At 38.9% G+C, this 27,759-nt stretch overlaps 2 protein-coding genes across 8 annotated transcripts in view; one reads left to right on the forward strand and one right to left on the reverse strand.

Moving 5' to 3' along the window:
- Positions 1 to 1,147: 1,147 nt before the first annotated feature.
- Positions 1,148 to 9,234, reverse strand: RBM12B (RNA binding motif protein 12B). 3 transcript variants are annotated; one of them, XM_071737946.1, is made up of 3 exons: positions 9,146 to 9,234; positions 5,969 to 6,014; positions 1,148 to 5,299 (listed from the first exon to the last, which is right to left on the reverse strand). In XM_071737946.1, exon 3 carries the CDS (start codon positions 5,269 to 5,271, stop codon positions 3,196 to 3,198), a length of 2,076 nt encoding a protein of 691 aa, XP_071594047.1. In that variant the 5' UTR covers positions 5,272 to 5,299; positions 5,969 to 6,014; positions 9,146 to 9,234; the 3' UTR covers positions 1,148 to 3,195. The 3 variants fall into 3 exon arrangements, with proteins under 3 accessions (XP_071594047.1, XP_071594046.1, XP_071594045.1); XM_071737945.1 differs by lacking the exon at positions 9,146 to 9,234 and adding an exon at positions 8,928 to 9,115; XM_071737944.1 differs by lacking the exon at positions 9,146 to 9,234 and having other exon boundaries at positions 5,969 to 9,115.
- A 20-nt stretch (positions 9,235 to 9,254) lies between these two features.
- The window catches only part of TMEM67 (transmembrane protein 67), a 33,492-nt gene continuing 14,987 nt past the window's right edge, over positions 9,255 to 27,759 (forward strand). The window contains exons 1-19 of one of the 5 annotated variants that reach the window (XM_071737942.1): positions 9,255 to 9,468; positions 12,960 to 13,048; positions 14,324 to 14,417; positions 15,838 to 15,937; positions 16,370 to 16,439; positions 16,545 to 16,619; positions 17,856 to 17,918; positions 19,262 to 19,336; positions 20,268 to 20,422; positions 20,542 to 20,650; positions 22,278 to 22,364; positions 23,928 to 23,993; positions 24,765 to 24,921; positions 25,310 to 25,433; positions 25,543 to 25,648; positions 26,366 to 26,422; positions 26,512 to 26,610; positions 27,113 to 27,211; positions 27,566 to 27,652. In XM_071737942.1, the coding sequence (XP_071594043.1) occupies positions 9,426 to 9,468; positions 12,960 to 13,048; positions 14,324 to 14,417; positions 15,838 to 15,937; positions 16,370 to 16,439; positions 16,545 to 16,619; positions 17,856 to 17,918; positions 19,262 to 19,336; positions 20,268 to 20,422; positions 20,542 to 20,650; positions 22,278 to 22,364; positions 23,928 to 23,993; positions 24,765 to 24,921; positions 25,310 to 25,433; positions 25,543 to 25,648; positions 26,366 to 26,422; positions 26,512 to 26,610; positions 27,113 to 27,211; positions 27,566 to 27,652 (1,755 nt within the window). In that variant the 5' untranslated portion in view covers positions 9,255 to 9,425. Of the gene's footprint in view, positions 9,469 to 9,822; positions 10,091 to 12,959; positions 13,049 to 14,323; positions 14,418 to 15,837; positions 15,938 to 16,369; positions 16,440 to 16,544; positions 16,620 to 17,855; positions 17,919 to 19,261; positions 19,337 to 20,267; positions 20,423 to 20,541; positions 20,651 to 22,277; positions 22,365 to 23,927; positions 23,994 to 24,764; positions 24,922 to 25,309; positions 25,434 to 25,542; positions 25,649 to 26,365; positions 26,423 to 26,511; positions 26,611 to 27,112; positions 27,212 to 27,565; positions 27,653 to 27,759 lie in introns of those variants that run through there. The other 4 variants (XM_071737941.1, XM_071737939.1, XM_071737943.1 and 1 more) reach the window with 4 other exon arrangements.

Raw genomic sequence — 27,759 nt, forward strand, 5'->3', positions numbered from 1 at the left:
GTACATTCCCACTATTAACAGAATTCTGATGACAGAGATTGTTCTCCCTTAAAGCACACCTTTTTGGGCAATGATAGTAAAAGGGACCTCAGAGTAAGTATAACTAAGGAAACTATATTCTGCATCAACACCACAAACTGCAGCATCTCCTTTGTTGTTCCACTATATGGATGGTACTAGAAAGGAAGAGCATAAATTTGTCATGTAATTAATTAGAGACTCTCAGTGATGTGTCCTTTCTGCTGAAAGTATAGTTCCTCCAAACCATTGAACAGATGAAGTTGTAAGACCCTTATTATCAAAAAGTGCTGTCACCATACCATGCACCTTGTACCATCTCTTCAGGCAGAATCAGAATATGATGCCTGTGTGTACACAAACACGTTCCCTGTTTGGGGGGGAGGGCAAAACACCACCAAAACATATTAGCAAGGTACAGCTATCAACTGAGACTCGATTAACTGTCCTTTTAGCATTATTTAACTGATGTACTGGCAACCCTTCCCAATCTCCCTCTGCTTCAGATCACCTCTGCATACTTGTAATATGCAGAGTAAGTACAGCTTGTGTCTTTATAAAGCTTTAAAAAAAAACCTTTTACGGCCTGTAGATCACACATTTCTAATTAAACTACACTAGTCATAAATGCTAATCTGATTTCAAATTAAAGGCTAATTAGCTATAGGGCAAACAAAATATATTTGCAATTACTTAATTATCACCTCTACCATTTTAAGCTTTACAATTTCTTAAGGGGGGAGAGTTTACCATGCTAAAAATAAATGGTATTTTATCAGCAATTACTCAGACTTTATTAAGAACAGCTCATGTTTTTTCTAAAATATAACCTCACAACTGGCAAAAAAAGTACAAAACTCCCCTATCTCTCCAGTTTCCAAAACATCTTTTTCATTGCGAGAATCTGTGTGTGTACCAACACTACTCTAGAATCATGGAAAAAAGGTTCCCAATTTCTTTTCAGTGTCTGAAATCCTGTTGTGTGATAGAACTTTAAAACCAAGAAATTGCCTCAGATGATCTGAGGAAGTTGGTTGCACTTGCATTTACAACACAGCTGAAAAGAGACAAAAATTGGTTGCATGGAGTTTAGCTTGCAAAAATAATCACAAATTTTTAAACAACATGGTTAGGTCAGACAATTTTATTATGAAGATTCTCATAACAAATCTTTATTTTCCCTGCAGTCTTCTGGCTCCTTGATCTTTTAAAGCAGCTATGGAATAAAAGCACCGAATTGTGGGGGTTTATTTTTAATTGCATTTAAATTCAGGGGAGGATTCAGAATGGTATACTTCTGAAGGTAATTCCTACCAGACAGCAAAAAAAATTATGTGTTGGAATTTGAAAATTTGTCCACATTTAATTTTCTTTGGTCAGAGGAATGTACATATAAAGACATAATGATTCTCATTCAAAATCCTTTTTTCCTAGCACTTGAAACAGAGGTAATATGCAGAAGAAATAAAGCTACATTAGCATTTTAAAAATTGTAGAACAAACAGTCTTGATTTTGTTTGTTTTTACTCAAAATTCACATGGAAGTTTAGCTGATGACTTTATCTAAAAAAAAAAAGTAAGGTTTGATCACCAGTGAGGCAGCTGTGTTTTCTATCCATAAAGCTATTCAAAATACAAGGGACAAGGCCCAGAATAACCTGTTCTAGTTGATGCTGTCTTGATAAGGAGGTTGGAGTAAAGACCTCCATATCCCTTCCAACCTCAACTCTGTGAATCTAGGATGTTTTGAATTGCCTGAGTAAAGGTTAAAAACAGTTTTCATCACCAAATTGCAACTTTGTCGTCTTCAGAGGGGGACTAAAACTTCATGAAATTTATGAGTATTATCTTGTAGATATGCAGTATCAACAACGGTACCAACTCCTTATCCACATAACCGAAATTTCCTACTAAACCTGAACGTTGAAGATGCAGTTTTTCTTCAAACAGGATAGTTTTAATTTCTTCCTAGAGTTTAAATATGCTACTATCAAACCAACCAAAGCATTCTAAATACTAACATAAGTATTTATTTTCTTACATAAGAAAGTAACAGTTGGCTGGCAGCAACAGATGTTAGTTGCAACTAATTAGATTTACCTGGAATGCACCCAGATGCCATTAGCAAGTTAATATTCATATTACAAGCACATGGAGATTAAGACTACTCTGAAAGCTCAGGCTGGTCAGAATTCTTGATCTAATTTGAAGGGTCATTTTCTGCCTCAAGGTACTACAGTGATAAAAGAAAGTCTATCCAGGTGATTTTGCAGTGTTGCAAACTTAACTCTAACAGTCCACCATTTCTGGAGGAAGCAGTCAGGATTGGGTATTAGGAAAATAGTCTTTACTGTGAGGGTGGAAAGACACCGGAACAGGTTGCCCAGAGAAGTTAGGGATGCCCCATCCCTGAAGTGCTGAAGGCAAGGTTGGATGGGGCTTTGGGGTTGGAACTAGATGGTCTTTAAGGTCCCTTCCACTCCAAACCATTCTCTAACTACATCCTTCTCACCAAGACCCATGTTTGCTGAATATAGTAGTTGCGATCATTTAACTAGGTAACTTTTAAATGTAACACACACATTTAATGTCAATTTAGTTTTTATTTTTAAAAAATTGCAAAGCTAGCTAATGTGAACAGCAAGCTCTTTTAGCTTTAAACAGGAATGTCTGCAACCATATGAAACCAAGGAAAACCTGAACAGTTCACACAAATAAAAAATAAAAAAAATATTAAATTTTATTAAGCTAGCCTCAGTAAGAAGTGCTATTTACTAATGCAGGTAGCACTGAAATTGTTCTGTTTGAACCGTTCGTGTGGTAAATCAACCAACACTTATATTGTTATTTGATGCAAACTCACGGGACACGGAATTACAGCAAACTAAAAAAGAAACCCAAAGCATTAGAACTCCATGTCATTATACCTTGGTATTAGACATTCAGTGTCCTCCAGAACTTCTGGGCTCTTGTTTGCCACAAGAAGTAGGCACAATACAGTTCTCTTATCTTAACCATACAGGTATTTCAACCAAGAGCTAAACAACTGAACTAATTATTATTTACAACCGGTGATAGAAACAGTTTCTTCTGAATCTTCCAGTAATTAAAAAAGTGGAAATTACTGTCAATACTGTCCAATCTAGAATGTTTCATTCTAGAGCACCTTTTCCTCCTTTACAGCAAGCTCAACTTAACTTTCCGTGAACCAATTGGTCTATCATTCAGTTCATTAATAGCAGCCATAGCTTCCTCATAGTTTGTCATAGCAACAATGGCATCACCCGAAGGTAATCCATGCTCATTATACTGTACAGAAACTGACTCTGGTATGACTTTGTAGCCATAGAAAAAATCCAGAATCTCATTAGGAGTAGCTTTAAAAGGTAAATTTTTCAATCGAATAGGAACCACATGATCAGAACCACCACTGAAATTTGGATCCGGCATAAATCTTCCTTCAGGAAAATTCCCCATTTTATTATTCCCGAATTCCATTCTGCCAAAATGTTCACTCTCACCACCAAAATCCATGAGGGGTGGAGGACCTCTAAAATCCTTAGGAGGGCACATGAAGTCCTCAGGGGGGTGCCTAAATTCAGAAGGATGCCTGAAGTTCCCAGGGGGACCAAAGGAATGCATGGGTGGCCCCTGTGGTGGCCCGGATGGTGAACCAACTGGGCGGGAAAGCTCACCTCTGTCATATGGATGTGAATGACCCTGCATTTCAGTTGGTGCAGACAATGGCACAGTTACACCAAACTTCTCCATCTGCTCTTCTGATATAAGTCTTACTAATACCTCCGTCCCCAAGAACCTTCGACGATTCAGATTTTCTGCCTTCATGGCTTGTTCTTCAGACTTAAACTTCACTAGTGCTTCTCCCAGCCCAACTCCTTTGTCATCATAGAGCAAGTAAATGTCATCTTCATCAACATCAAATCTTGCAAAGAACTTTTGCACTTCAAGTTTTGACACATCAAATGGCAAATTCCTTACATAAACACACGTCTTAGGACCAGAATGACCTTCCCGATAACTTTTTTCTGATAAGGCCTGTCCCAGATGTTCTCTGTCCTGTGATCTCTTCCTCTCACAAGAATCAATTATTTTCAACATTGACTTTTTTGAAATTGGAAAAATGTAAACAGAACGATTGAGAAGAACCTTTCTATGACATTCCAAAGCAGCCTGATAATCTCTCTCACTCCTTAACATCACAAAAGCATCTCTAGTCCTCCTCTGATGCTTATCTGTTAGAAGCTTGATTTGTTTGCTGCATATATCCAGACCAGGAAAAAAAGCTTTCAAATCTCTCTTCTCCAAATTAATAGATAAATTCCTTAAGTGTATGTAATATTCCTGGCTGGGAGGTGAGCGAGAACGTGTTCTTTGTCTCCTTGGTGATCTTGAATGAGAATGCTTCCTTAAGTGCATGTAGCCTGGGCTTCTGGGAGAGTGATCTTCACACAAAAAGTGATCCATTTCATCTGGCATGTCTACTCTCCCACCATACTCAATCCACCGTTCCTCTGTAGATGGGCTTATTTCTATAAATCTCTGACCCATGTACTGCCTATGACGTTTAAGTCCCTCTAAGGCATCAGCAGGCGTAGCAAATTTTACCAAGCAATTACCATTGTTTAAACCATTGCGATGCTTTATCAGAATCACTCCATCCACGTCTATCCCAGCAAGGAAAGCACGTACTTCATCTTCTGTTGCAGAGTAAGGTATACCCCGGAGAAATAAGTAAAGATCATCTGGGTTAAACGGAACAGAATCCCTTCTTGACTGATAGCTTGACTTAGGCATACCTAAATCACTGTGTCTTGTGCCATTGGTATGGAAAGCAGCCTCCGGGTGATTTGGTGGACCGTAACCAGCTTTGCTCATCCCTTTTGGAAAAGGTGTGACTAAATGTGGAATGTCTCCAGCACCCGAGGCACCAGAACCATTAGTACCTGTTCTTCTAGAGCGGTCAAACCGTTTACGGCTCATTTCTATGGTACTCTGCATTTCAGCCTTGCTGCTGAGAAAGAGATCTATGCGCGAGTCCTTGATAAACCCTCCTGAACAGCTCATGGCACGCCGTGCATCTTCATCTGTTGCAAATATAATAAAAGCCTCCCCCATCTCTCCTCCAATAATATGCACACCTCCATCAGGAATATTCAATCCCAAGAAGAAACGACGAATATCTGCAGGACCCGCAACAACAGGAAGCCCCTGTAAACGGATGACTACAGCCATGCTGAGCTCAACCCACAGCAAAAATCACCTGCAGACAAAAAGGTACACATGATAGCACGTCTTTAGTACTCAGCTATTACAGTAACTTAACACTTAAGAAGCTAGAACCTTTTTAATGACTGTCCTTGTCTCAATCAAGAGGGAAAGTATCAAAAAAACCCACAAGTTCACTAGAACAAGATTAAAACAAGATTCTCTGGAAGTTAATGGGTCAGAACAGTTAGCTACTCCACCAGCACACATGCACAAGTCTATCAATCCTCCCTATCCTAAGGGCAACAAAATCCACCTAAGTCACTTCTCACCATCCATGATACCTAAAGAACACCTCAAGTATTTCACAGCAGTTACTGTATGCCAAAGACCTCTACCCAGTTCTAAGGAACAACAAAAAAAACCATAACCCTGTTTACTTTTCAGCAGGACCCTTGTAACAGTAACTCAGAAAATACTGGATGATAAAAGGAGGAAGGAAAAAAGATAACTACGTCACTGGAAAATGAAGTAATTCACCAACAGTGATGCCAACGAGTTGTTCTACCTAGTGATCAGTTTCTCATGTACTCAGAGTACTACTAACTGCAGCAGCCACATGCACTCAAGAGAGCAAATCCTAGTTCCCAGCTGTCTGTGAGAAAAAAAGGCTGTGTATGATCTTGTCACAATACTCAGAAGTGTTAAGCTTTTGGCAGCTTACCTGTTTCTGCTTTGAAGACCTGATAAAGTCTGTAAAATCAAATTAACTGTGGAAAGAAAACGAAACATAATTAATGGCTGATATCTGTACTTGGCTTTACATACTGCTGCAGCTCATCCATAGCAGAGGCTAATATTAAAGCCAAGCATGTAATGCTTGTAAGCATGTAATCCCACAATCTGGAATACTCTGAAGACTTCCTTCCGTGTTCCAAGATGCTACACACTGCATCCTGATGTTTCCATTTTAGATGCAAAAGAAATTCAAAATTTAAGTTGACTTCTGGGAATGATGAAAACTCGATGAGATTACTCAGTCACCAACTGTGCCACAGTGAACCGTTGAAATGAAACAGACTGACAGTGTATTAAGGGGAAAAATCTCAATTCAGTTCTTTTTGAGTCCTTGAAAGATGCGTAACTCCATCTCAAGATGAAAGGATGTGTCCATTCTTCTGAAATCCACCCACTTTCAAAGTTCACAAGACTGTGCTACTCACCAGTCAAGCACTGCACTTAACATACACAGTGAAGACAAATGATACAGCAAAAATATCAAACAAGGAAACTTGAGAATGTACTTAATTTACAAAGCAAACTTCAGTATATTCCCTTTATGTTTCCTGCCTCTCAAACACACACTGACTTAAACATATCCTGACTTTCAACATTATCTAACATCACACAATACATAGCACAGTACTATCACAACACCAGCTCCTGCAGCAAATTACTACATCCCTTCAAAAAACCAAGAGCCCAATGCTCCAGTGACAACTGTTTGAGAATATCCCTTGTACAAACCCTTTGCTCAATAAAAAACGACAAGAACCACAATCCTGACACCAGGTTTTCTACTTATAAGAGCAACTATCACTCCACCTGAGCTTCACAAAACAAGAGCAAAGCCCAAATTCTGTAACCAGTGGATTCTACATTACTTCTACAATCAGCACAACAAACTGAAAACAACTGCCTATTAACTTCACTAAAGATCATCAGTTCTCTGATTTTTGTGTTGGACTGACCCCTGCCAGCAGCCTAATAACCACACAGCTGATTGTTCACTCCTCTTTTCCACACACAGGATGGAGAAAAAATAACAGTCAAGAAAACTTGTGAAGACAGACACCTCCCATAGGCTGACCAATGTCCACCCTGCCTCCGAACATCAACCACTGTAGAAACCAATTAGAAATATGCCCCCAGACCAAACAGTAAAACAAAAGCCTCCTTCTTCCTCAGCCTCAGTTTTTGTTGCAGAGCATGATGACGTTACATTGCATGAAACATCCCTTTGGTCAGTTTAGGTCAGCTGTCCTGGCTGTGTTCCCTTCCCAGCTTCTTTCCTACTCCCAGCACGCTCACCGGGGTGGCAGAATGGGAGAAAAAAGGATAAAGCCTTGGCACCGTGCAAGCGCTGTCCAGCCATAGTCAAAACACCGATGTGTCCTCAAAACTCTTTCAACCACAAATCCGAAACACAGAACCTTACCGGCTACTGTGAAGAACATTATCTCCATCCCAGCCAGACCCAGTACACTTTATCTTCTCAACAGATGTGATAGCAATGCCAAAAAACAAGGAGAATTCACAGGCAGAATTTTCTCATAGAACCTTCACGTCTTGAAAAATCTTATCTGCTGCTCTACTACTTCATGATGTATTTAATCTGTAGTATTTCTGAATTTCACAACTCTGTATTCTTATCCCAATTTTTAAAGAGCTTTCAGAACATATCTCCTCGTTATTTCTTCAGTGATAAACTGCAAGTTCTCCACGATGTACCACGGATACAACATAGAGCTTTCAGTGGTGAAAACCAAACACTGTGACTCCAGATCATAATGTGGCATTTAGGAAGTCCACCAACAGTAATGCCAGCTCAAACAATAAACTTTTACTGACAATCCAGCCTTGGCAGAAAGTGTAGACGAGCCATCAGAGAATTTAAAGTGAATGACTAAGACGACTGACTTTGGTATGAAAGTGTCACACAAACCCAAGACCAATTCATTAACTGAGCAGACTTCAGAGCACAACGATAAAGATAACAGAGTGGCAACTTCATGCCACTAATTTAAAACCACAGAAGCATGCACACTGATTTAAGAAATAAGTGTTATACCTATACTTCCACAACCTCAGAAAATTCCAAATACCACTAAAACTTCACTAACAAAAATCCCAAAACCAAACAACTCGCCAACATTGTAGGGAAACTAAGCCTTCACTACACAAATATTTTTTACCACAACGTTGAGATTTCCACTCTGCATGCAGCACGCATGCAACTTAGAAAGAAAACAAACAGAAATGCCCCAGCGATGAAACTCAGCCCTTCTGAACATAACTGGTGGATGAGAGGGCGGTTTCTTAGTCCAACCTTTTTAAAAACCGAAGGGAGCTTTTGGCAATGACAATTTCTACATTGCTGAAGGAATTGCTACATCGCGTTTGAGCTCCGCAGCCGGGCCCGCCGCTCGGCTCGCTGGAGCACGGCGCCGCTTCCAAGCGCAGCCGGATGGAGAAAGCCAGCGAGGGGCCCGCAGCCCTGCTCGAGGGCGGGCCCGCATCGGCTCTTACACCGCTCCGACCACAGACGGCGCGGCATAAGCCCTGAAGGGGCCGAAGCCCAGGGCCGCGGGTAGCGGGATGGGAAACGGTGAGGGGGGGGACGGGGTGAGAGGGAGGCCACCCCGCAAGCCGCTTGTTATCCGACCCCGCGGAGAAGGGCAGGCTCCCCACGGCACCGGGACAGGGCTGAAGGCAGGCACCGGAGAGGGAAGGGTGACGGGCAGCGAGGCGGCACGGGGAGGCCGCAGCCCTGGGGAACAGCCGCGCAGCGGTTCCGCGAAGGTTGAGCTGCTGAGAAGCGGCTCACGGATTGAGCCCCCGCGCCCCTGGTTACACGCAGCGCCCCGAGAAGCGCCGCGCTCTCCCTCACGTTATCCACCCACCGGACACGACACTAGGACCGGCTCGGCGCCGAGCCCCGCTCCCCGCAGCTCCCGCACAGCACCACCAAGATGGCGTCCTCCGCCGCTCCCCCCCAACCCCACGGCAGCCCGCGGAGAGCCCGCACTGCGCCTGCGCGACCCTCTCCCCTCCGCCCCTACGGTCGGACCCGCACGAGTCCTTCCGGCCCCCTCGCACCCCGCCGCGCGGCGCCTGGTACCTCCCTGTGCGCATGCTCCGAGCGCTCCGCGCCGCAGGAGGCCGCTTCGCAACCCGCGCTCCCGCCCCTGCGCATGCGCGGTCCCGGGTTCGGTTCGGCTCGGAAGGGTGGCGCTGCCCTGTGGCGTTTGGCGGTGCTCTGGCACGGTACAAAGCATTTCCTGGGATAAGCATCCAAGCTTCCGAGCAGTGCTAATACAGAGAGTCATGACAGGCAGTTCGCACCCAGGAAAAGTGCGGGGAGGAATCATGAGAGTTCGGGTCACAAAGCGCCCTGCCCAATGTTGTTCATGTTTGAGAGCGTTGTGGCGGGTGAAGGAGCAGGTAACTGCACCCCTGTTCCTCTGCGCCGCTTTTGTGTTTGCCGTTGTTGCTGGTTTTCTTCCGAGGGAAACGGCAAGCATAGACTACGTTTCCATTACACGCTGTGTAACTTGTAAAGATGATGGGTACCAAAAGGTGCGAACCAGACCTCGGGTTCTCTTCGTTGTTTCTTCCCGCTAATCTCATCCAACTCCATCTTCCGAAACAAGCCAAGAAAAAACCCCAGAACTTGAATTTCGTCTCCTGCTGCCCCCCGTCCCGCTGGGTTCCCCCGGTTCCCCGCGCCTCTGCACTTGGTACCCCAAACCCTCCTCCGGACCGGGACGGTGCCGACCCTCGAACGCTTCGCCTGCTGCGGCGGGCTCCTCGCGCTTGCCGTAGGGGCTGCAGGTGGCCAATCAGGGCGCGCCGTAGGAGCCGCGGGTAGCCATGGCGACGTCGGGGCGCGAGGCGGCCGCCGCGCTGCTCCTGGCCATGGCGGCGATGGCGCCGCTGCCCCCCGCCCGCGGCGGCTTCTCCCTCCCCCTGCAGCGACCCGCCGACTGCGGCCACGACCGATACTTCGATATCTCCCGCCTGGCCTGCGGGCCCTGCGGGGATCACCAGCGACAGAGCGCCGGCGGTGAGCGACCCGGCCCAGCCGTACGGGGGGGAGGCGGGGCTCAGGCAGTTCAGCGCTGAAATCCGACGCCGGCAGCGGCGGATGCAGAGCTTGGGCTCAGGGTTTGATGGTCAAACAGCAGTCCTCGGGGGCATGTCTGAAGAGGCATTGGAAAGGGCCAGGTTCCCACAAAGGCATCGGTGGCCACAGCGCAACTGTGTCCGAGATAAACCCCTGAGAAAAGTCCGTGGACCTTTTTTTTTTTGTTAAAAAAAAATCTTTCCTCAGGCATTTGTATAATTATAGGTGTTCACAGTATCATTTTCTAAGGTCCCGAATTTCTGTTCTTGAACACTTCCATAACTTGAAACTCCTTGGCAAACCTGGAATGTCTGGGACGGGAAGTGTCTGGGATGTGAGATACCTCGGATCGTCAGGCTGTGCACATCCAAATCCCAAGGCACACCTGGGACTGGGGAGTATGTACAACACACCTTGGCAGTCCTAAATGAAAAATACAGATGGTAGTTCATGTTTACACAGATGGAGAAGGGAAGTTGTAGTAATGGTGTGATTGAAAGTAAATTGGATTGGTTGAATAGCTGATGCCAGCTGCCGTTTCTGTCTAGGAGTAGGTGGGAACTCAAGATGGGCTGTAGTCTCTGGGACTACATATTGAAAGTTTGCTGGTTTCCTTTTATCATTCATTTAGGTGAGCCCAAAATTATCACCCAGCATCTGCTCTAAGCCCCTGAAGTGCTTTAGATACAGGCTGTGGTGGTGCTCCACTTGGCTAAGCAAGGAGGTTTCTTCCCAAGAAAGAGAGCTGTCTCAGGATCCAGAGGGGCACTTGGCTTCAAGCATTCCCATCCTCAAGGAAAAAACCAAAACATTCAAACATTCCACTGGCAGCACTTAAGCACAAAGCTTTAGAGGTGGGCATGCAGCACACAGGTGAAAGCAGGACTCAAGTATCCTTACAGCTCTGCAGATGAATTTGCTTAAAGACCTCTCACCTCTCCTCCTGCCATGGTGTTTGACTGCACTGTTCAGCCAAGAATAGTAGGACATCTGTCTTGCACCAGAAACACCACTCTTGGGAGTGCTAACACCCTGGCTGGTCAGAGGTGCTTCTGAAGACTGAAGTCCATTTTCAGGAGCTGGTATTTATGAGCCATCATTATTGGAATATTAAAGTACTGTAGAGCTAATGGGAATGAGTCCTGTGGACCCTGCCTTTTTTGACTTAATGCTAGTCTGGCATGAGGAAAGGGTCCACTTCTCCCCACACCTCCCAGTTTCCATCTTTTATAAACAGACAGTCCAAAGAAATGGGAGTTCAGTGTTGTGTGTACGGAAAGAAATTTGAGACGAGGACCCAATTTGCTTTAGAACTGGTACCTCACTCGGATGCAGTGATCTGGGTGGCTCTCTTCACAACTGTGAAAAAGCTGGTCACTTCTTCCACCATCTGAAAAGAGTGGATTTTATTTGCAGAAATACTGCAAATTTGCAGAAAAATGCAAATTTTTTGCATTTTTTTATGTCTTTGTGAAGACAGACACCTCCCATAGGCTGACCAATGCCCACCCTGCCTCCGAATATCAACCACTGTAGAAACCAATTAGAAATATGCCCCCAGACCAAACAGTAAAACAAAAGCCTTTGTTTTACTTTATTTGCAGAAAAAATGCACTGTAATAGTTTTCAGATCCCTGACAATGTGAATGGCACTGTAACCCCCTTTTAGGCTCGACTCTCTGTAATGCAAGGGCTTCAAGGAGAGATAAATTCCATCGGGGGGCAAAGTTTTATTTTTTTTCCAAGAGAGCTGACAGGGGTGATGGCAGTCACTGTCACTCAGTCTCCTGTTTGTATCTTGTCTGAATTCCACTTAGGACTGGGCCACTCTGCCTATGCCACTGGCTTGTCACTGGATTCTGCTTTCAAGCAACAGGTCTAAAAATGCAGCCATCAGTGAATGGCACAACTCATTTCTCTTATTTGATCTTATTTGGTCCTATTGGGCTTTTTCTTCTTTGTAGTTAAGAATGAATCATTTATAATTTGAGTGATGCTTATGTAAATTGATCTCATTATGAGGTACTTTACAGTTACAAAAATTTTCAGAGAATTTTACATAATTTTACATGCATATTCAATAAGCTTAAATTGAAATAAATACAATTTATTAGTAGAATCATAGAATCATCGAATTGGCTGGGTTGAAAGGGACCTCAGAGATCATCAAGTCCAACCCTTGATCCACTACTGCTGCAGTTACCAGACCATGGCACTGAGTGCCACATCCAGTCTCTTTTTAAATATCTCCAGGGATGGAGAATCCACCACTTCCCGGGGCAGCCCATTCCAGTGCTTGATCACCCTCTCAGTAAAGAAATTCTTTCTAATGTACATAGAATCAATTTTAGTTTGTAGCGTGTGTTTAAAAATACAGATAGAGGTCCATGGTAGTGAGACCGAAAACATTTCTGAAAAAAATGTTGAGCATTAGCAGGTGTCCACTATGAAGTGCCATGGAAGTCGTGTTTGCTTTCTTTTCATACCCAATGTTAAGTGTGTTCTGGTATTCACTGAAAGCCATTCAGTATAAAGCATCATCCTAGTGCACAGTTTTTAATGCTCTGACTTTAAAACAGCTTTACAAATGACAGTTATGTTTTGAAAAAACCTTTGCATAAAATATATTTTGCTTTTAGTACTGATTTCCTGTTCAAAACTGTATACAAATATACAGTGCTGGTGGTGTAGAGAGGATGGGATAAGAATGGCAGTGTGGAGGAACTAATCACTCAGTATTCACATTATTCTGTGAAAAAAAAAATCAGTTTTATATAGAATAAAAGTGTATTTCATCTTTTTCTTCCAGGCAGTTCATGCATATGTCAGCCAGGGTACAGGATGGTTTCTAGTAATGGTGGGTCCGCCATTATTTGTGAAAAATGCCCAGAAAATATGGTAATTATTGAACTTTTCATACTTTGCCATAATACTGCTACTTTTTTAGCTTTAGATTGCCTTCTGAATGCAAGTTACTTTTCATTAATTTATAATTATTATTATATATGACAGTCTTTGCTTGGAAATTTTTCAGACCAAGCTTATAATTAGTAATTTTTTTCTCTTTAGAATCTTTTATTTCTATTTTTGCAGGCATTTTTTCGTTATAAATTTGACCCCACAAAGACTATTTTAAATGTTTCATTTCCTTCTATTGCTTTTCTTCTCTGCATCATCTGATGTTATTCTTGCCTGGAGACCACTGTTTCATAGAATGTCAAAGATGCTTTTGAGTTCATAGATTTTGATTATTTATATAAATCCTATTATTGTATAGCCCCTGATACTTTATCTCTTTACTTCAAAATACACTTCTGCTAGTATGTTACTTGAATTATGTGTATCTTTGTTGTTTGGTCAATTCTTTCTACCTTTATTGAAAATTAAAGTTTAGTTTTGAGTCATTTTCACAGCACTGAGTCAGAAGCACCAGGCTTAACCAGCTTTTTCCCACTATAGTAAATAGAGAAATAATGAGGAATGTAAGCAGCCTTACTCCTCTCTCCAGCTTCTTGCAATGTAGGACAAAGACATTCTCAAATATTTGTTGGTGTTTTGAACATTCTGCTGTTTCTTTCTCCTTCCTGTAATGGTGGCACTTGTCTTTGATCCTGTGGCAAAGCTTATGCACAGATAAAATTATGATGGTGGAGAAGGGAATAACAAATGCATTACCTGAGGACAAGCATTTATCTTCATTTCCTCAGTGGTTTTGATCTGTAGTGCACCTTGCTCCTAGCATAAAATCAGTGTGGATGTGAACAGTTTGGGTACATGCCAAGTTCCATGCAGTTATGTAAGCTGATTACTTCATACTCCTTCTTTTACAGTTACCTCTGTATATTTATATACAATTATGTCTATTTATGCCTTGTGCTTATTGACTCTCTATTTTTTTAAACCTTACACTTTTAATCAGCTGTTATCTTCACTAAAGGATGTAGCTAGTAGGCTCAGAAAAACTTCAGAATGCTTTTTTTTAGTCTATATCTGCATAGGAATTATTGTGCCTTATCATCTAGCCTTTTTTATCTTTAAAAGCCTTTGAATGTATGGATGTTACTGGATCTGAACACATTTTCTATTGAACAGCATCTGGATCAGGCATTCTTCACAGATGCTTGGTGATGTCTATGTTTTTCTAAATTATAGAAGTTTTACATTTTATTTTAGAGCGGAGTTACTCGAGATGGCTGGAATTGTATTGCTTGCCCTAAAGGTCTGACTTCAGAAGGAAAATGTAAATGCCTCAATAATGAAATATTAGGTAAGAAATATATGCAAGTAATGAGATATTTATGCCTATTTTAGATATTTGAGTTTATTAAGACATATTATTCTATTAAATATGAAATGTAATGTTATATATAGATATTAAACATTCCCTTTGATCTTAAGCTTCATTTCTGAAAGACAGAAGATAAATCTGTTCCATTACTTGTTGCAATGCAAACTATTATGCAAAAGTTCCAAAAAAAATATTGCTACCACTTCTTTTAAGCTGGTTGGCACTAAGTAGGGGCATTAAAACTTGGATAAAATTAATTTCCATATAGGCTAAGAAAAAACATAAAATGTTTTCAAGGATATAGTGCATAGGTACTTCACAGTACAGGAATTATACATATGGGTAGGTGGAACAGAATAGCATGAGCAAGCCAAGCAAACTGCTTTTCATTAATAGCAGTGTAATTAATTTCTCTAATTGTTGCAGATGAATTTCAGTCAACATAGAAAATTAATCTAAATGTTGAATTTTATGCCTGTGTTAACTATATTCTTGCTTATCTTGCACAGTGAAAAAGTAAGAGCAAATGATGAATTTCATCAAGGGCAGAAAACAAAAAAGCTGTTGGCCACTCTAGTTTTTCTTATTTTTAAAGACATAGGATAGAAAAGACTTTCTTTCCAGTAATTATTTGAGTATGTATTACTAATGTCCACTTTGGTTACATTTTCTACTGGAGTGTACTGGAGAATCACTGTTTTCCACATCATTAATTTAATATTTTTGTAGCAATCTGTAAAAGAGTGAATACCAAATCATCTGCCTTAAGCTTAATGTGATTTACAAAATACATCCTGAGCCTTTATGGTAGGTAAAATATTTGGATCAAAGCTGATTCTGTAATTTGACATGCAGAAAGAATATTTGTATTGCAATTCTTTTGATTCACTTTGGGTTTTTTTGTTGGTTTTTTGTTTGTTTGTTTTCTGTTTTGTTTGTTTGTTTGTTTTAATAATTAGGCTTGAAATCTTCTGCCAAATTATGTAGCTGCTGAATGGTAGAATTTTGAAATTTTGAATTTGTGACATTTGCATGAATCATTTCAGACTAAAATTAAAATTTGGTGGGGTTATTTTGGAAAATCAGTGTTTTGAGTTTCAGCTTTACAGTCTTGGTTTGAATTTCTGAATAAATAACTAAGTGAACAACAAAACTGGACATGAAAAACTGCATTTCTCATTAAAACTAAAAATGCATGTGCACAGCTATAAAGAATGCCCATGAATGTGCATTTGTAGTGGATGTTACTTGCGAGGTGTGGTCTGATTTTTTTTCTGAATAAAATCTTTGCATTGATTTTAGATCTGTGTGGACACTTTTTTTTTCACACTTTTCCTAACCTTTGTGATATACTGTGCATTCTGCAATTTTATCACAGTTGCTTTTCTTTTCCTGTTAGTGGAAAGAAGTGTTGATGGCATTTTACTGAACGAAGCACTATGCATACACTGTAATGGAAGTGAGCAGTCGTTCTCTGCTTCAGATGAGTCAGGAAATAGGTGAGTATTATTTTAATTTTGGAGTGATTAATTCAAACATGACATGTTTTGTTTAAACAGAATATTCTTGAGGAGACAGATTTTTAAAGCAGTGAATTGGAAATCCTCAATCCCACATCATACTCACAAAATGTTTTGTGTTCACTGAAGTCCTTATATGATAAGTAGCTTTGTTGGTTTGTTTGGTTTTCTTTAGTGTCTTTAAGCAGGCTTTGGATTGCAAGGAGAAACAGAATTCTTATTTTGGTAATTAATAGCTTCATTTCAGCTTCACTGGCAGTAGAAACAAATTGGGAAGGGCTTAAGGATTTAAGTTAGAACTAGTGAAGACGCTGACAGTGTTGCCAGGCATACTGCACAATCAGCTTTCACTGAGTACTAAATCTCAGTTAACTACATTTTAAGAGCTTTTTTCACGTTTGTGATCCACAGGTGTGTAAGATGTGAACAAACCTTCATCAATGTGAGCAAGTCCTGTGACTGCAGGAGCCCAAACATTTTAGTAAGTAGAAGAATACCTGTTATAGTGGAGCTTAAAGAAAAGCTATGTTGAAAAACGTTTTTTATTCATGTTCTGTTTTGGTTTGTTGTTTGCTTTTTCCTTCAGACTGGAGGATTGTGTTTCAGTGCTAGAGAAAGCTTACCCCCAAAGGGTGTTGCAACTGTTCGTTTTGGACAGCTAGTAAGTGCCTTTATTCTAAAACATTTTGAAGCTATCTGATTATTTACTTTCACTAAGTATTTTCAATTCCATTCCTGAAAAACAAAGGTGGTCATTTGTCTGATCACTGTGGTTGCAAGGTAATTTGCATCAAAATAAATGCAGACGTGTAGACCAGGGAAGTATTGTTCTAATGGACTATATTTAAGAAAGTTCATGCCCTCTTGGAAACAGAAAAAGGATAGTAATATACTTAAATGTAGTACCAAAAGAAGTAGTTAGTGGTCCATTGTGTGGATTTAAGACACACACTTTTATCAGAAAAATACGCAGAAGAGTCCATTAGGGCCTCTGTGCTTTTTTAATGTCTTTTCTCATTAATATGTAAAAATGGTATTGTATAAAATATCTGAGAGAAGATAAAAAGCCTGAAATGATGTTTTTGTTGTCAAACGATTTAAGCTGATAGAAGGAAATGGACAGCTACACAATTTGAGATTGTGTGTGAAATAGCTGCACTCCTATAGCCAATTCAGGCTTATTATTGAAAATATGTTCCATTGAGAAGAATGAAGATGTTTTCATTGTTTTAGATAATGATTTTGTATTAGTTGTGAAATCTGCTCAAAGTTAGGACTGGTTTCTGTGTAATTCTGAATTCAGGAAATGCTCTGTGGCCAGTAAATGATTCTTAAATTAATTAAATGCTACTGCTTTAAAGAGAGGAAAAAGCAGTCTTCAGTTTTCCTGCCAGCAAATATTGGTCCTGCCATTATTTTCTTCTAAATAATATTTTATTGGAAACATGCCTTTTTAGTTGCTAACAGTATGTATGAAAGCTATGCTTAGTTCATATATGAGTAGTATATAGAAGTATATATTAGCAGATTGTGAAATATTTAATTTGGCAAATTTGGTGCTGAGTTTAAATTTACCACACAGTCAGCACTTTACTCGTGAAACTCTTAGTACTTTCCTTGTGCAATAAAGAAAACTCTTTTGTCACAGTATCCATATTAAAAATGTAAATATTTCTGCTCTTGTTATGTATATTTTGTATAATTTAGGCATGTGAAGAAAGTTAGTTTCATTATGGTTGTGTTTTGAACTAAGCTGTTTTGATTTAGATATTTACAAAGAACAAAAAGCTTTTAGAAAATAATAAATAGCATCTTCTAGCTGATACAGTTTTCCAGACTGTTATGTTACAGATAAATTGTTCTGACCAATGACAGTGAAGTAGTTCCTTGTTTGCAGGGTATAACATTGACATCAGCATGGTTTCTGAAAAACTTGCAGTCCTCAGCCTCTGCCTGTTGGGTGAGTTTCATGTTTGCAGTTTGTTCTTTTATATAGAAGCAAAACTTTCTGTAAAAGCATGCACTTTATTTTTTGAAATTTAGGCTGCTTATTTTTAAATAATCTTATTTAGAGATGAGAGTAGATAAAAAAGAATATACACAGAATTATTAGAAAGGTTATTGGTCTTTAGTCAATGTTTATGCAAGTCTTCAGGGTTGAAATCTTCACAAGGGGAAGGGTTGTAAAGAAAAAGTTCTGCAGTAGTTAGTAGGCATGTGAACTGTTACTAAGTATATCCAGGAAGGGATCACTCAGAAAATTAACTTTTTACATAATCAGTTTTCATTGGCAGCTGGTCTTTAACTCTTTCATTTGCCTTTCAGTTAATAATTCCTTTTTGTGGTGAAGGATAACCATAGCAGCATCATGTTTAGCTTTGATTTGATTTGTATATGCAAGTGTTACTTACCTTTACATTGGTCTGGGTGGGAGCAACCACGGGTGGAAGAGTAGCTGAAGCAACAGAACCATGCAAGTTTGTGTAGGGGATGTGCCTCTGCTTCCTTTTTACCAAATCTATTATCACACATCCTGATTTCCCTTCCACATTCCTCACATCATCAGATTGTAACTTCTCAGGCCCCACCTTTTCTCCCAGTCTGTCACAACCCAAAGGATTACCTGGCCTGCTGGTGAATAGAGATCACAGCAATGGGTTCATGGCAAACTGTAGTACAGAAGCACACTGAGTCTTTGTTTCCTGCATTTCTTTATTATGGTTTAGTACAAATTACCACTGTTAAAGTGAGTATACTAATGACTAATAAAGTAAATATATATGTATTCCAATATATATTTCAATATTATAGCAAACATATAGTTCGATATTACATATAACTACAAAATTATGACTAGTAAAGTAGCAAATATACTTATGGTCAGTTACCTATGTGAGTGCCTGTGTGGATATATTATTCAAAACAAGACCAGTACAGTGCTCCTCAAACTGCTCCCAGGAGCAGGGACTTGAAATAAACTATGGACAAAGCTTTGCTTTGAATATGATCTGCATTGCAGAGTCTGGAGTCAGGGAGGCATCCCCAGCAATGCTCTGGTAACCTGCCTAGAAGAGCTCATATAAAAGTTTCTGCAGAGGGAGTTCTCTGTGTGCTTGGGTATGTGAGAGAGAGAGATCCAGACAGACAGATTCACTCTCCATTTCAGGTGAAAAATAAGTAATTTTTATATTGTAGAGGCATAAGGGGTGTAGGACTGTACCACCTGGATCAGCCAATAGGTGATGATGTTTTATACTCTCTCAGACCAGTTTTTATTTTTCCAAACTTCTTCTTCTCTTTCAGCTAGAACAGCCAATAGCATTGGCTTTCTTAAAATGTATTTCCTCTTTTCCTGAATATTTTTCACCTTTCCAGATAGTAAGTTGGTGTTACAGCTCCTTGGTTTAGTCATTATCAGTGGCATCTCAGGATGTCTCTGGTGTTTAGGTAGCCAGCTGCACTTCTCAAGGATGTTTCTAATTCCCAGGACAAGTTCCCAGGCTGACAGGCTTTCTCTCTGTCAGTGTTGCAGCACAGCTCTTTCTGTTCAGTACTTTCCCCACATCACCTTTGTGGCTCATCTCATTGCCATCTCATACACACAGCTCTGAGATGTGTTCTCCTATTTATCCCATTCTTTTTTTCATAAAGTGATACTATCCTTGTCACCTAGATAAGTTTATCCTGCCTGTCTTCCTCAGCCTGCTCAGCCCTTCAGAGGTGCTGCCTTAATGTGACTGATCTCATCCACACAAAGGCAGGAGATGGTGGAAAATGAATACCAGTGCATTGATCACAGCACACAGATGCCAGACATCCCTTCTCTCTATCACATGGCAGTGGTTTGTTTTCCAAAACTGAACAATGATATAAAAACAACACAGTTTAGGAACAGCAGAACAGGAAAAGTACTAAAACTGAAAAGATGGTATTTGTGATATATGGAACTATAATTGTTAGCCTTCAGTCTTTGATGGAATCATCTTCGTCACACAGCCTAAGGGATGTTGAACATTTTGATTCCTACTTTGTTTCTAAATGGAGATTTTGACATTTCTCTTACATCATACTACCATGCTGACATAACTAAAATAAACAGGAAAAGTGAGAGCATTGAGTTCATGCTGCTATCTGCAAACCTATAAAAATACAGAATCTGAGTAGCTGAAACAACATATTAGATGTTGATAAAACAAGATCTCACTTTCAAGTGAAAATGAGTGGCATATGAAAGATAATTTTATGACTTCCTCACCAAAAGGAGGGATAAATAAATACTCTTCCATGTTCTTGTGTTTCTCCACTGCAGTTGTACTCCAATCTAACAGCATGCCAAGCTCTTGGAAATATGTGTGTAATGAATATGAACTCCTTGAGTTCTTCAAGGATGGATGCCTGTGGTTTATTTCAGTATATTTATGTCAATACAGCAAGGTTAGGCAATGTTCATTCAATAGCCTTCTGGTAAGTTTCCTTTTCCATAACTTTGGTCTTCAGTAATGTGTTATGGGAATTATTATTCTAAATGTTCTTTGATGAAAAACTCTATGTGTCTTTAGAAAAAACATTGTAATTGTTTTCAGGAGGCATAATCTTCCATGGCTATATTACGGTGATCAACCAGGACTAGCATCCCAAGTGCTTGAGGCAAATAATTTCCCTACAGTCTTCAGCTTTAAAGGAACAGATAAGGTAGGTGTTAGGTAGTAGACATAGGGAAACAGACACTAGGAAAAGGACATAATTGCACAAAGAGGTATAGATTGATTGCAGATATGGCTGCACTAAAGACAGTTTTTAGTAAGTTAGTGTAACAAAACTTTACGTGAGATCTTTTGGAAGAGGGAGTGGATATATATGCAGAAAGCCTCTAGGTAAGATTATCTTACTGACTTATTCACTTGCTCACACATTTATTTTGCTGACACTCTCAAACCTGCATTCTCATTAGGCTAAGATGTGCTTGCCTGAATGTCTGACCAGGATCAGTTGTGTGTGACAAAAGGAACAAGACATGCCAGCTATTATGTCCCCAGGATTCTTCTGGATTGGCAGCGATGAGCTAGTAATTAGACAAATCCTTTATACTCCTTAGGTATAAATAGTTTTGGCACTGTCCTTTGCTTCAGAGTGTTGTGTCTTTCAGTCTCCATAAACCTGAGGGAAAGATGGACTTTTTTCCTCATTTGAGATATATACATCCTCTTGTAAGCTTTCCTAGTGAGCTAACTGGAAAAAAAGGGGTATATGTGATGTGCTGAAACTTTCCTGTCCTTCTCCTGATGCCAAGGTATCTTTTGCTGATATGTTGCCCATGCCACGGTTTTTATCAGAACCTGTTTCTTAACTGTGTTGCTGGGAACAGCATTCTACATTATTGCTGTGCAGTAATGCACAGCATTACTGGTTTTTACAGTAATTTTTACAGTAATTTTATACAGTAATAATTACAGCACCTTTCCTTCTGGTGCTTCTGGTGCTTACACATACTTTTCTATCCATTCTTCATTTATACTAGCCTTAGTATCTTTGTTGCAAATCTCTACAAGTACAGTTATATCATCAATGCATTCAGTCTATTATTCCAGCCTTTTCCTGTTCCTACAGAGAACTGGATAAAAAGAAAAGCCAGGTATCCATCCCTGGAAGGGATGTATTTCTTAAGTATCTTGTTAACTGCCACAGTTCTAGGAAGGAATCAACCATTTTATTTTAGCAATTCATTTTAAAGTTAAAATAATGAATAAGAAAAACTGGAATAGTTTATTCAAGGTAAGGTAATCACAGAAAGTATGTACACCTAGTGAGATAACCTGTTTGTCAGTTATGCTGCCAGATCTATCTGAAGTGTTTTTACTGGCTCAGAAATAAAATTATGGTTTTATAATAAAACAGTAGGGTTTTTTTCAGCCATATTTTCTTTTTATTTAAAAACGATACAATGCAGCTTCTGTTTTAGCAACTGGAATACTCATTATTCTGAACACTGGAGGTCCTGGAAGACCTCAAGATCCCAGCCTGGAATCTTTCAGTTTTCTTATTAATCTAGGGCATGTCTACTTATATAGAAGTTCCTTTGGAACTTTTTTCATTTTACCAATGAAGCTGTAGAATAGTATGGTTTTTTAAAAAATAAACTACCAAAACCAAATATAAAACCAAATATAAACTACCAAAACCAATATAAAAACCTAAAACCAAGGGAAAAACTGAAGCATTATGCTGGAAGTTTAGGGAAACATCAAGCAATGAGACAGCAGTCCCTAAAATGTATATGTCCACTTATGTTTACTGTTTCTTTATCTTTTCTCATCATTAGGATGTAAAGCTGCAATTTATTGCAGCATCTTTTGATGCAACCGGAAAGTTTCTTAAGTGGCAAAATTTGGAAGGAGGCATCTTACAGGTATGTTCAATTTTAATTACCTTTTTTTTGATATCATAATATTCTGATAGCCAAATTTATGACAAAGGCCAGGAGTCTGGTTACAATCTTAGTGACATTTTCTAAGACAAACATAGAGCTAGATTAAGGAAAATAGCTCTTAATTCCTGCTCACGATGATTTAAACAGAATAAAAAGTATAAATTCAGCAAAATTGCCCTCATCCATTGGACCAATATAAATCTGGAATATTGGAAAGCTCTGAAGAAAAGCACTAGTTGTTTAGAATCAACTGTCTCTTTCTTCCATTCAGCATACAGTTACCCATGTATGTAATTTATTATTAGAAAATGTATTTTCTTTGTGAGAAAAATACATTCTTTATCAGTCTACACACTTCTGTAAAAAATTCAGGGTGTATTTCCCTGTTGGATGTTGTCACCTGTTTTCACACATTATTGTAGGCAAAGCAAATCAGTAATAATGTCACTACCAAGAGAGGTGGGAAAGCTGATCTATCACCCCTTCATCTTTCAGTCCTTATGAGATTTTTTGTTTGTTTATTTCTTTTGGTTTTAATATAAAATATGCACTTTGGTCTGCATCTCCCTGGCTTTTACATGACAGGAAGATATAAAAACTTGCTGGCAGACTTTACACAGAATCTGGGAATGTGGGCTAGAGGATTCCTAATACCCTTGGACACTCTGCCCTCAGATTTCAGCAGCACTTGCACATTCTACTTCAGCAGTGCCGTGCTCTAGAGGATGGGAAAAACTCAGAGAAGCAAGTGGAAAACACAATAGTAATTAGCCTAACAGCAGAAATTGGCAGCTGTGAAACATATTACAGACTTGAATTTGTTTAGTAGTCCAGTCATGATCTAGACACTTTGAGCAATTCCCTGGACAGGCAACAATAGCAGGAACAACTGGGAATTGTCTGTGTCCTTTTCCAGGCTCTTCATGTCACTCTTAGAGCACATCACTTCAAATCCTGTAATATCTACAGAAGAGCAGCTGACTTTCAGGATTTAGAAAGTAACTGCTGTTTCTTTTGTTATTGTTTCAGGATAAACTGTCTTGCAACTGCCTCTCAAATATTAAGGAAAACTAATGTCTGAGAAAACAGGTTACTAAGCCAATTACTGTGCATAGAAAATGAGACATTCTGACATTCTCGTTTTAGGGTTTATTGGAACACATTAATTTCCTAAATGCAGAGCTTTTAGTAGAATGCTTGCTTAAGAGAAAGGGGTCCTAATAAAGCTTGAGGCAGCACAGGGTGTTGAACACTTAGTCCCCAGGCTCTTCTTGCCTAGTTGGATGCTGCTGTCCACAAGTTTTGACTTCAGTGGTGAAACTGAAAAATAAGTATGGGTAAACTAAAACAGCATTTTAAAACCACCAATATTAGTACAATAAATAGTCATGTTTGATCTTCAAAGTCAAGCCCTGTTTTCTTAAAAAATAGAACAAAATATCTTCTGTTAGAACTGTGAATGCCTAAATTGTTTGCCATACCTGTGAATGTTTCATGTGAGATACCTATCAATTAACCTAATTATAATTATGTTTTGTTCAGCTTTGTCCTGATACTCAGACTAAACTGAATGCAGCTTACACATTTGGAACAACTTATCAACAAAGTGTAAGTAAGAGATAAAATACTAAACTGAATTTTTAATTAAGTTGTTTTATATGTCATCAGTAATTCAGTGTATATTAAAGGACCTCTGGAAATTTGCCATAAGATGCAACATGAACCTCTTTCTTGTGAAAGAAACAACTTGTGGAAGTTGCTTATTTTAATTTCTTTATTATTGACTGATATAAATGTATTTTTAAAAAATTATTTACATGTACATCATGAAACTGCATAGGACAATCAAAACAAATTGGGCTGGCATTTGTATTTATAAAGCTGCTGACTTATCAGTGGAAAAGCATAGTGCCTCTATTCCAGCAGTTACATGCTTTGCATTGTAACTTCTAATTTTCCTGTCTCCATCTTTGGCCAAGTTTCTTCTGGAAAGAACTTCTATCCAATCATACCATGCCTTTTTGTTGTCCCTGTTAACTCTTTAATGTATTCCCTGATTTCAGTCCTTTCAATAAAGAGATTGAAGGCAAGTTTTAATGGAACAGAGGAAAGAGATTATATTTAGCTGTCTTTACTATGGGAAAAACTATTAGAGTTTTCACACCTTACTAAACACCAGGAAAGGGAGAGGAGATAAAACACTTGAGCTTGTGTATATTTATATATGCTATATATATACTTAATATCCGGAATGCCTTGTCTTTTGCAAAGAACTAGGACAGATTCCACAATAATTTTGTAGGGGAAGAATCCTGTACAACTTGAAAAAATCATTAAATGGCTAAAGTGATCTTGTATTTTAACATTTCTTTCTTGTAGTGCCAAGTTTCAGTTTCCAAGATTTTACTGGATTTTGCTAATCCAATCTTCTATGACCTATTCCTTGAATATAATGGTGACAATGGACAGCAGTATCTTTGGGCTGTGCCAGTTTTAAATTTGAATCTTCAATACAATGAAATGTTTGTTAATCAAGGTAAGATTATCATATTAACATTTATGTGAATCTAAATAATCTGAATAACTTTAAATAGAAAGAATTTGTATTAATTACTGTTGCTGAATTGTTTTCAAAGATGCTAAAACCCACATAGCTTGTTTCTGGTTCAAGAACTTAACATTTTATGGGCAAGTTCTGATAGTGTTAAATGCAAACTTTGGCTGCATACACCAACCTTATCAGTAATGTGCACTAATAAAGTAATACAATTTCATTAAGAAATTTAAGTTGAAAACAAATCATTTCATGTTCTTAATACAGTTAAATATGTCATACAGTTGTATGTATTGGTTATAGTAGATTAAATTCTTCTTGTATGTGGAATTAGGTTTTTTAATATTATGTAATCCATTTTTTTTCAAAGGCAGTAATATGAACAACTGGCTTTTGACCCGACGATTTTTTTTGGTGGATACTCTAAGTGGAAAAGAGAATGACTTGGAAGAAATGCCAAGAGTAATTCGAATTGCTAGCAAAATAACAATAAGGTGATCAGCAGTTCTGTTCATCTAGTACTTTCAGTATGAGTTTAAATCAATATTTTCCAAGCGACTTATACGTTTTCTGTAATAAAAATAATGCTCTGTATTTGTGCAGCATTCGTCTGGTGTCCCGTACTCAGACAGGAACTATCTATCCTCCTCTCCTTACTATTGCTTACACAGATGTGCTTGTCCAAAAGCCTGAAACCCAGAGTGTGATGGTGAGATCTTTGTGCTATCTTAATTGAACTGATCTGTTAATCATACTTTTAGTTCTGTTGGAAGTTGTTTTTTTTTAAGCTGAATTGAAAATACTGTTCAGTGTAATGCTTGTGTTAACTTTAGCCTTGAAATAAAAAACATTTAGGCCAGGATGTTATCAAACCAAGATAAACATTTCTCTTCCTTGTACAAATCTTCTAAACCAAAGCCAAAATAGGTCTTAGGTTAGATAGATATTTAAGGTGGAGGGAGTAATTTTGATGCTGCATGACAATTTTCATTTAATTCATACTGGGAGAAAAAAAGGTGTCTGAGCTCTATAAAAGCTCACTATGTGATTTTGCATATTGGTGTAATTACACTGAAGTTACTTTTAATCAACACTTATAAAAGAGAAACCATCAGACTTTTGGTATCTCAGGAAACAAAAAATTATGCACATTTGAAAGGTCTGTAATTATGTACAGCTGGTATCTTGCACTTAGCCCACATCCATCCCTAGCATTACTGTTGTGAAAGCTACACCAAGGGTAGCAGAGCACATGTAGCACACCAGAGCAGATGTATACAGTAAAAGATACACATTGTACTTGTATAGTAGCCAACTGCACCAACTACAAGTGTGAAAACTACAACTGTCTGTAGTGGTTGTAGCATTGCAGAATTTCTGTGTGTATTTACTTTCTGTATTTTACTTTCTGTATCTTTATATTCAGGTTTCCTTCTCAGTCAATTATGAGATGAATCAGTCAGAGGCTCAGATTCAGACTGATGTAAGTTGTATTACCCTTTGCCTCTATAGTGATATAATTGCATTTTATGGGGTTTTAAAAGACTGCAAATAATTTTTCATTCTCCTCAGGTTGCATTGGGTGTGTTGGGTGGGCTCGCAGTGTTATGGTGCCTCCTCAGGACTGCAGGCTGGAAGAGGCGTACAGGAAGCTCTGTAATTGACTTGCAGGTATAAACAGCTGGTATAAACAGTAACCTTAAAAGAGACACACTTTCCTCTCTCTAAAGAGACCTCTGCTATCATTCTCTGTGATACAACTATTCTGTTTCTTAAGGAAATGCAAATAATTTCCAGCCTAGCTGCATAGAACTGTGAGCTGGAGGTAGGATCATTTGAGGAAGTAGGTTTTTTTGCATTTTGGTTTCTGATGTTATCATTTAGGAAATGCTTTTGCTAAAAATAAAGCTATTTACAGAGCTATTCTGATCAGTTAAGTGGCCTTAGTTTTCAGATTAATTATTCTCTGAACAAAGGCCAGCATGTAGGATTTTCAGGTAGTGAATATATCAGAAATATATGACCATAGTAGAAAATTTTTCTCAAGGCTACTTTTCAGTAGTCAGCTTTCTTCTAGTATGAACAGCATACCATTTCATACAAATGTACTTAATTAGTTTTACATTAGTTAATTAGTTTTACAGATCTCTACAACCTGTTTTTATAATTGCAGACAGTTTTCATGTTCATACTGTTTTATGCTGGAGACCTTGCCAACGTTTTCTTTGTCATCACAGCGGGCACAGGGATTTATTGGCTTGTGTTCTTCAAAGTAAGTGTTTTTCCAGATTTGAGCCCTATGAGAACCTATTAAAATTTCATACATATTTCCACCAAAAAAATAATTTTTTTTTTTTTTTTTTTTTTTTGCCTTTCTGGTCAGACTATCGAGGCAAGTTCTATATCATATTCTCTTTTGTGTTCTTAATTTTTATGTTTACCTGTTTCTTTTCCTTGGGTCTCATTGTACTTGCCATCTGCTTAATAGTCACTTAAAATACTTCACAAATTCAGTATTATTGCACATTACATATTGACCTTTTTCTGCAAAACATTCCCTGTTAAGCTTTTAGTATGCTGCTACATGTGCTGTCCACACTGTTTCATCATAACTTTTCAATTATAGGCACAGCAGTTTGTCTCTGTCTTTTTACCACTTCCCTCTCAAGAAGAAGATTTTGTTACATATCTGGCATGTGCATTTTGTTTAAAGGTAAATGTTTTCTTCTACTGGCATTACAGACATTGCAACATATGCCTCTGTATATTTTCAGTAGGCTTGTTTTTAGACATCTTATACAGTTCAGTTTATTCATGCAT

Source organism: Heliangelus exortis, chromosome 2 (assembly GCF_036169615.1).
Source record: "Heliangelus exortis chromosome 2, bHelExo1.hap1, whole genome shotgun sequence".
Taxonomy (NCBI): domain Eukaryota; kingdom Metazoa; phylum Chordata; class Aves; order Apodiformes; family Trochilidae; genus Heliangelus; species Heliangelus exortis.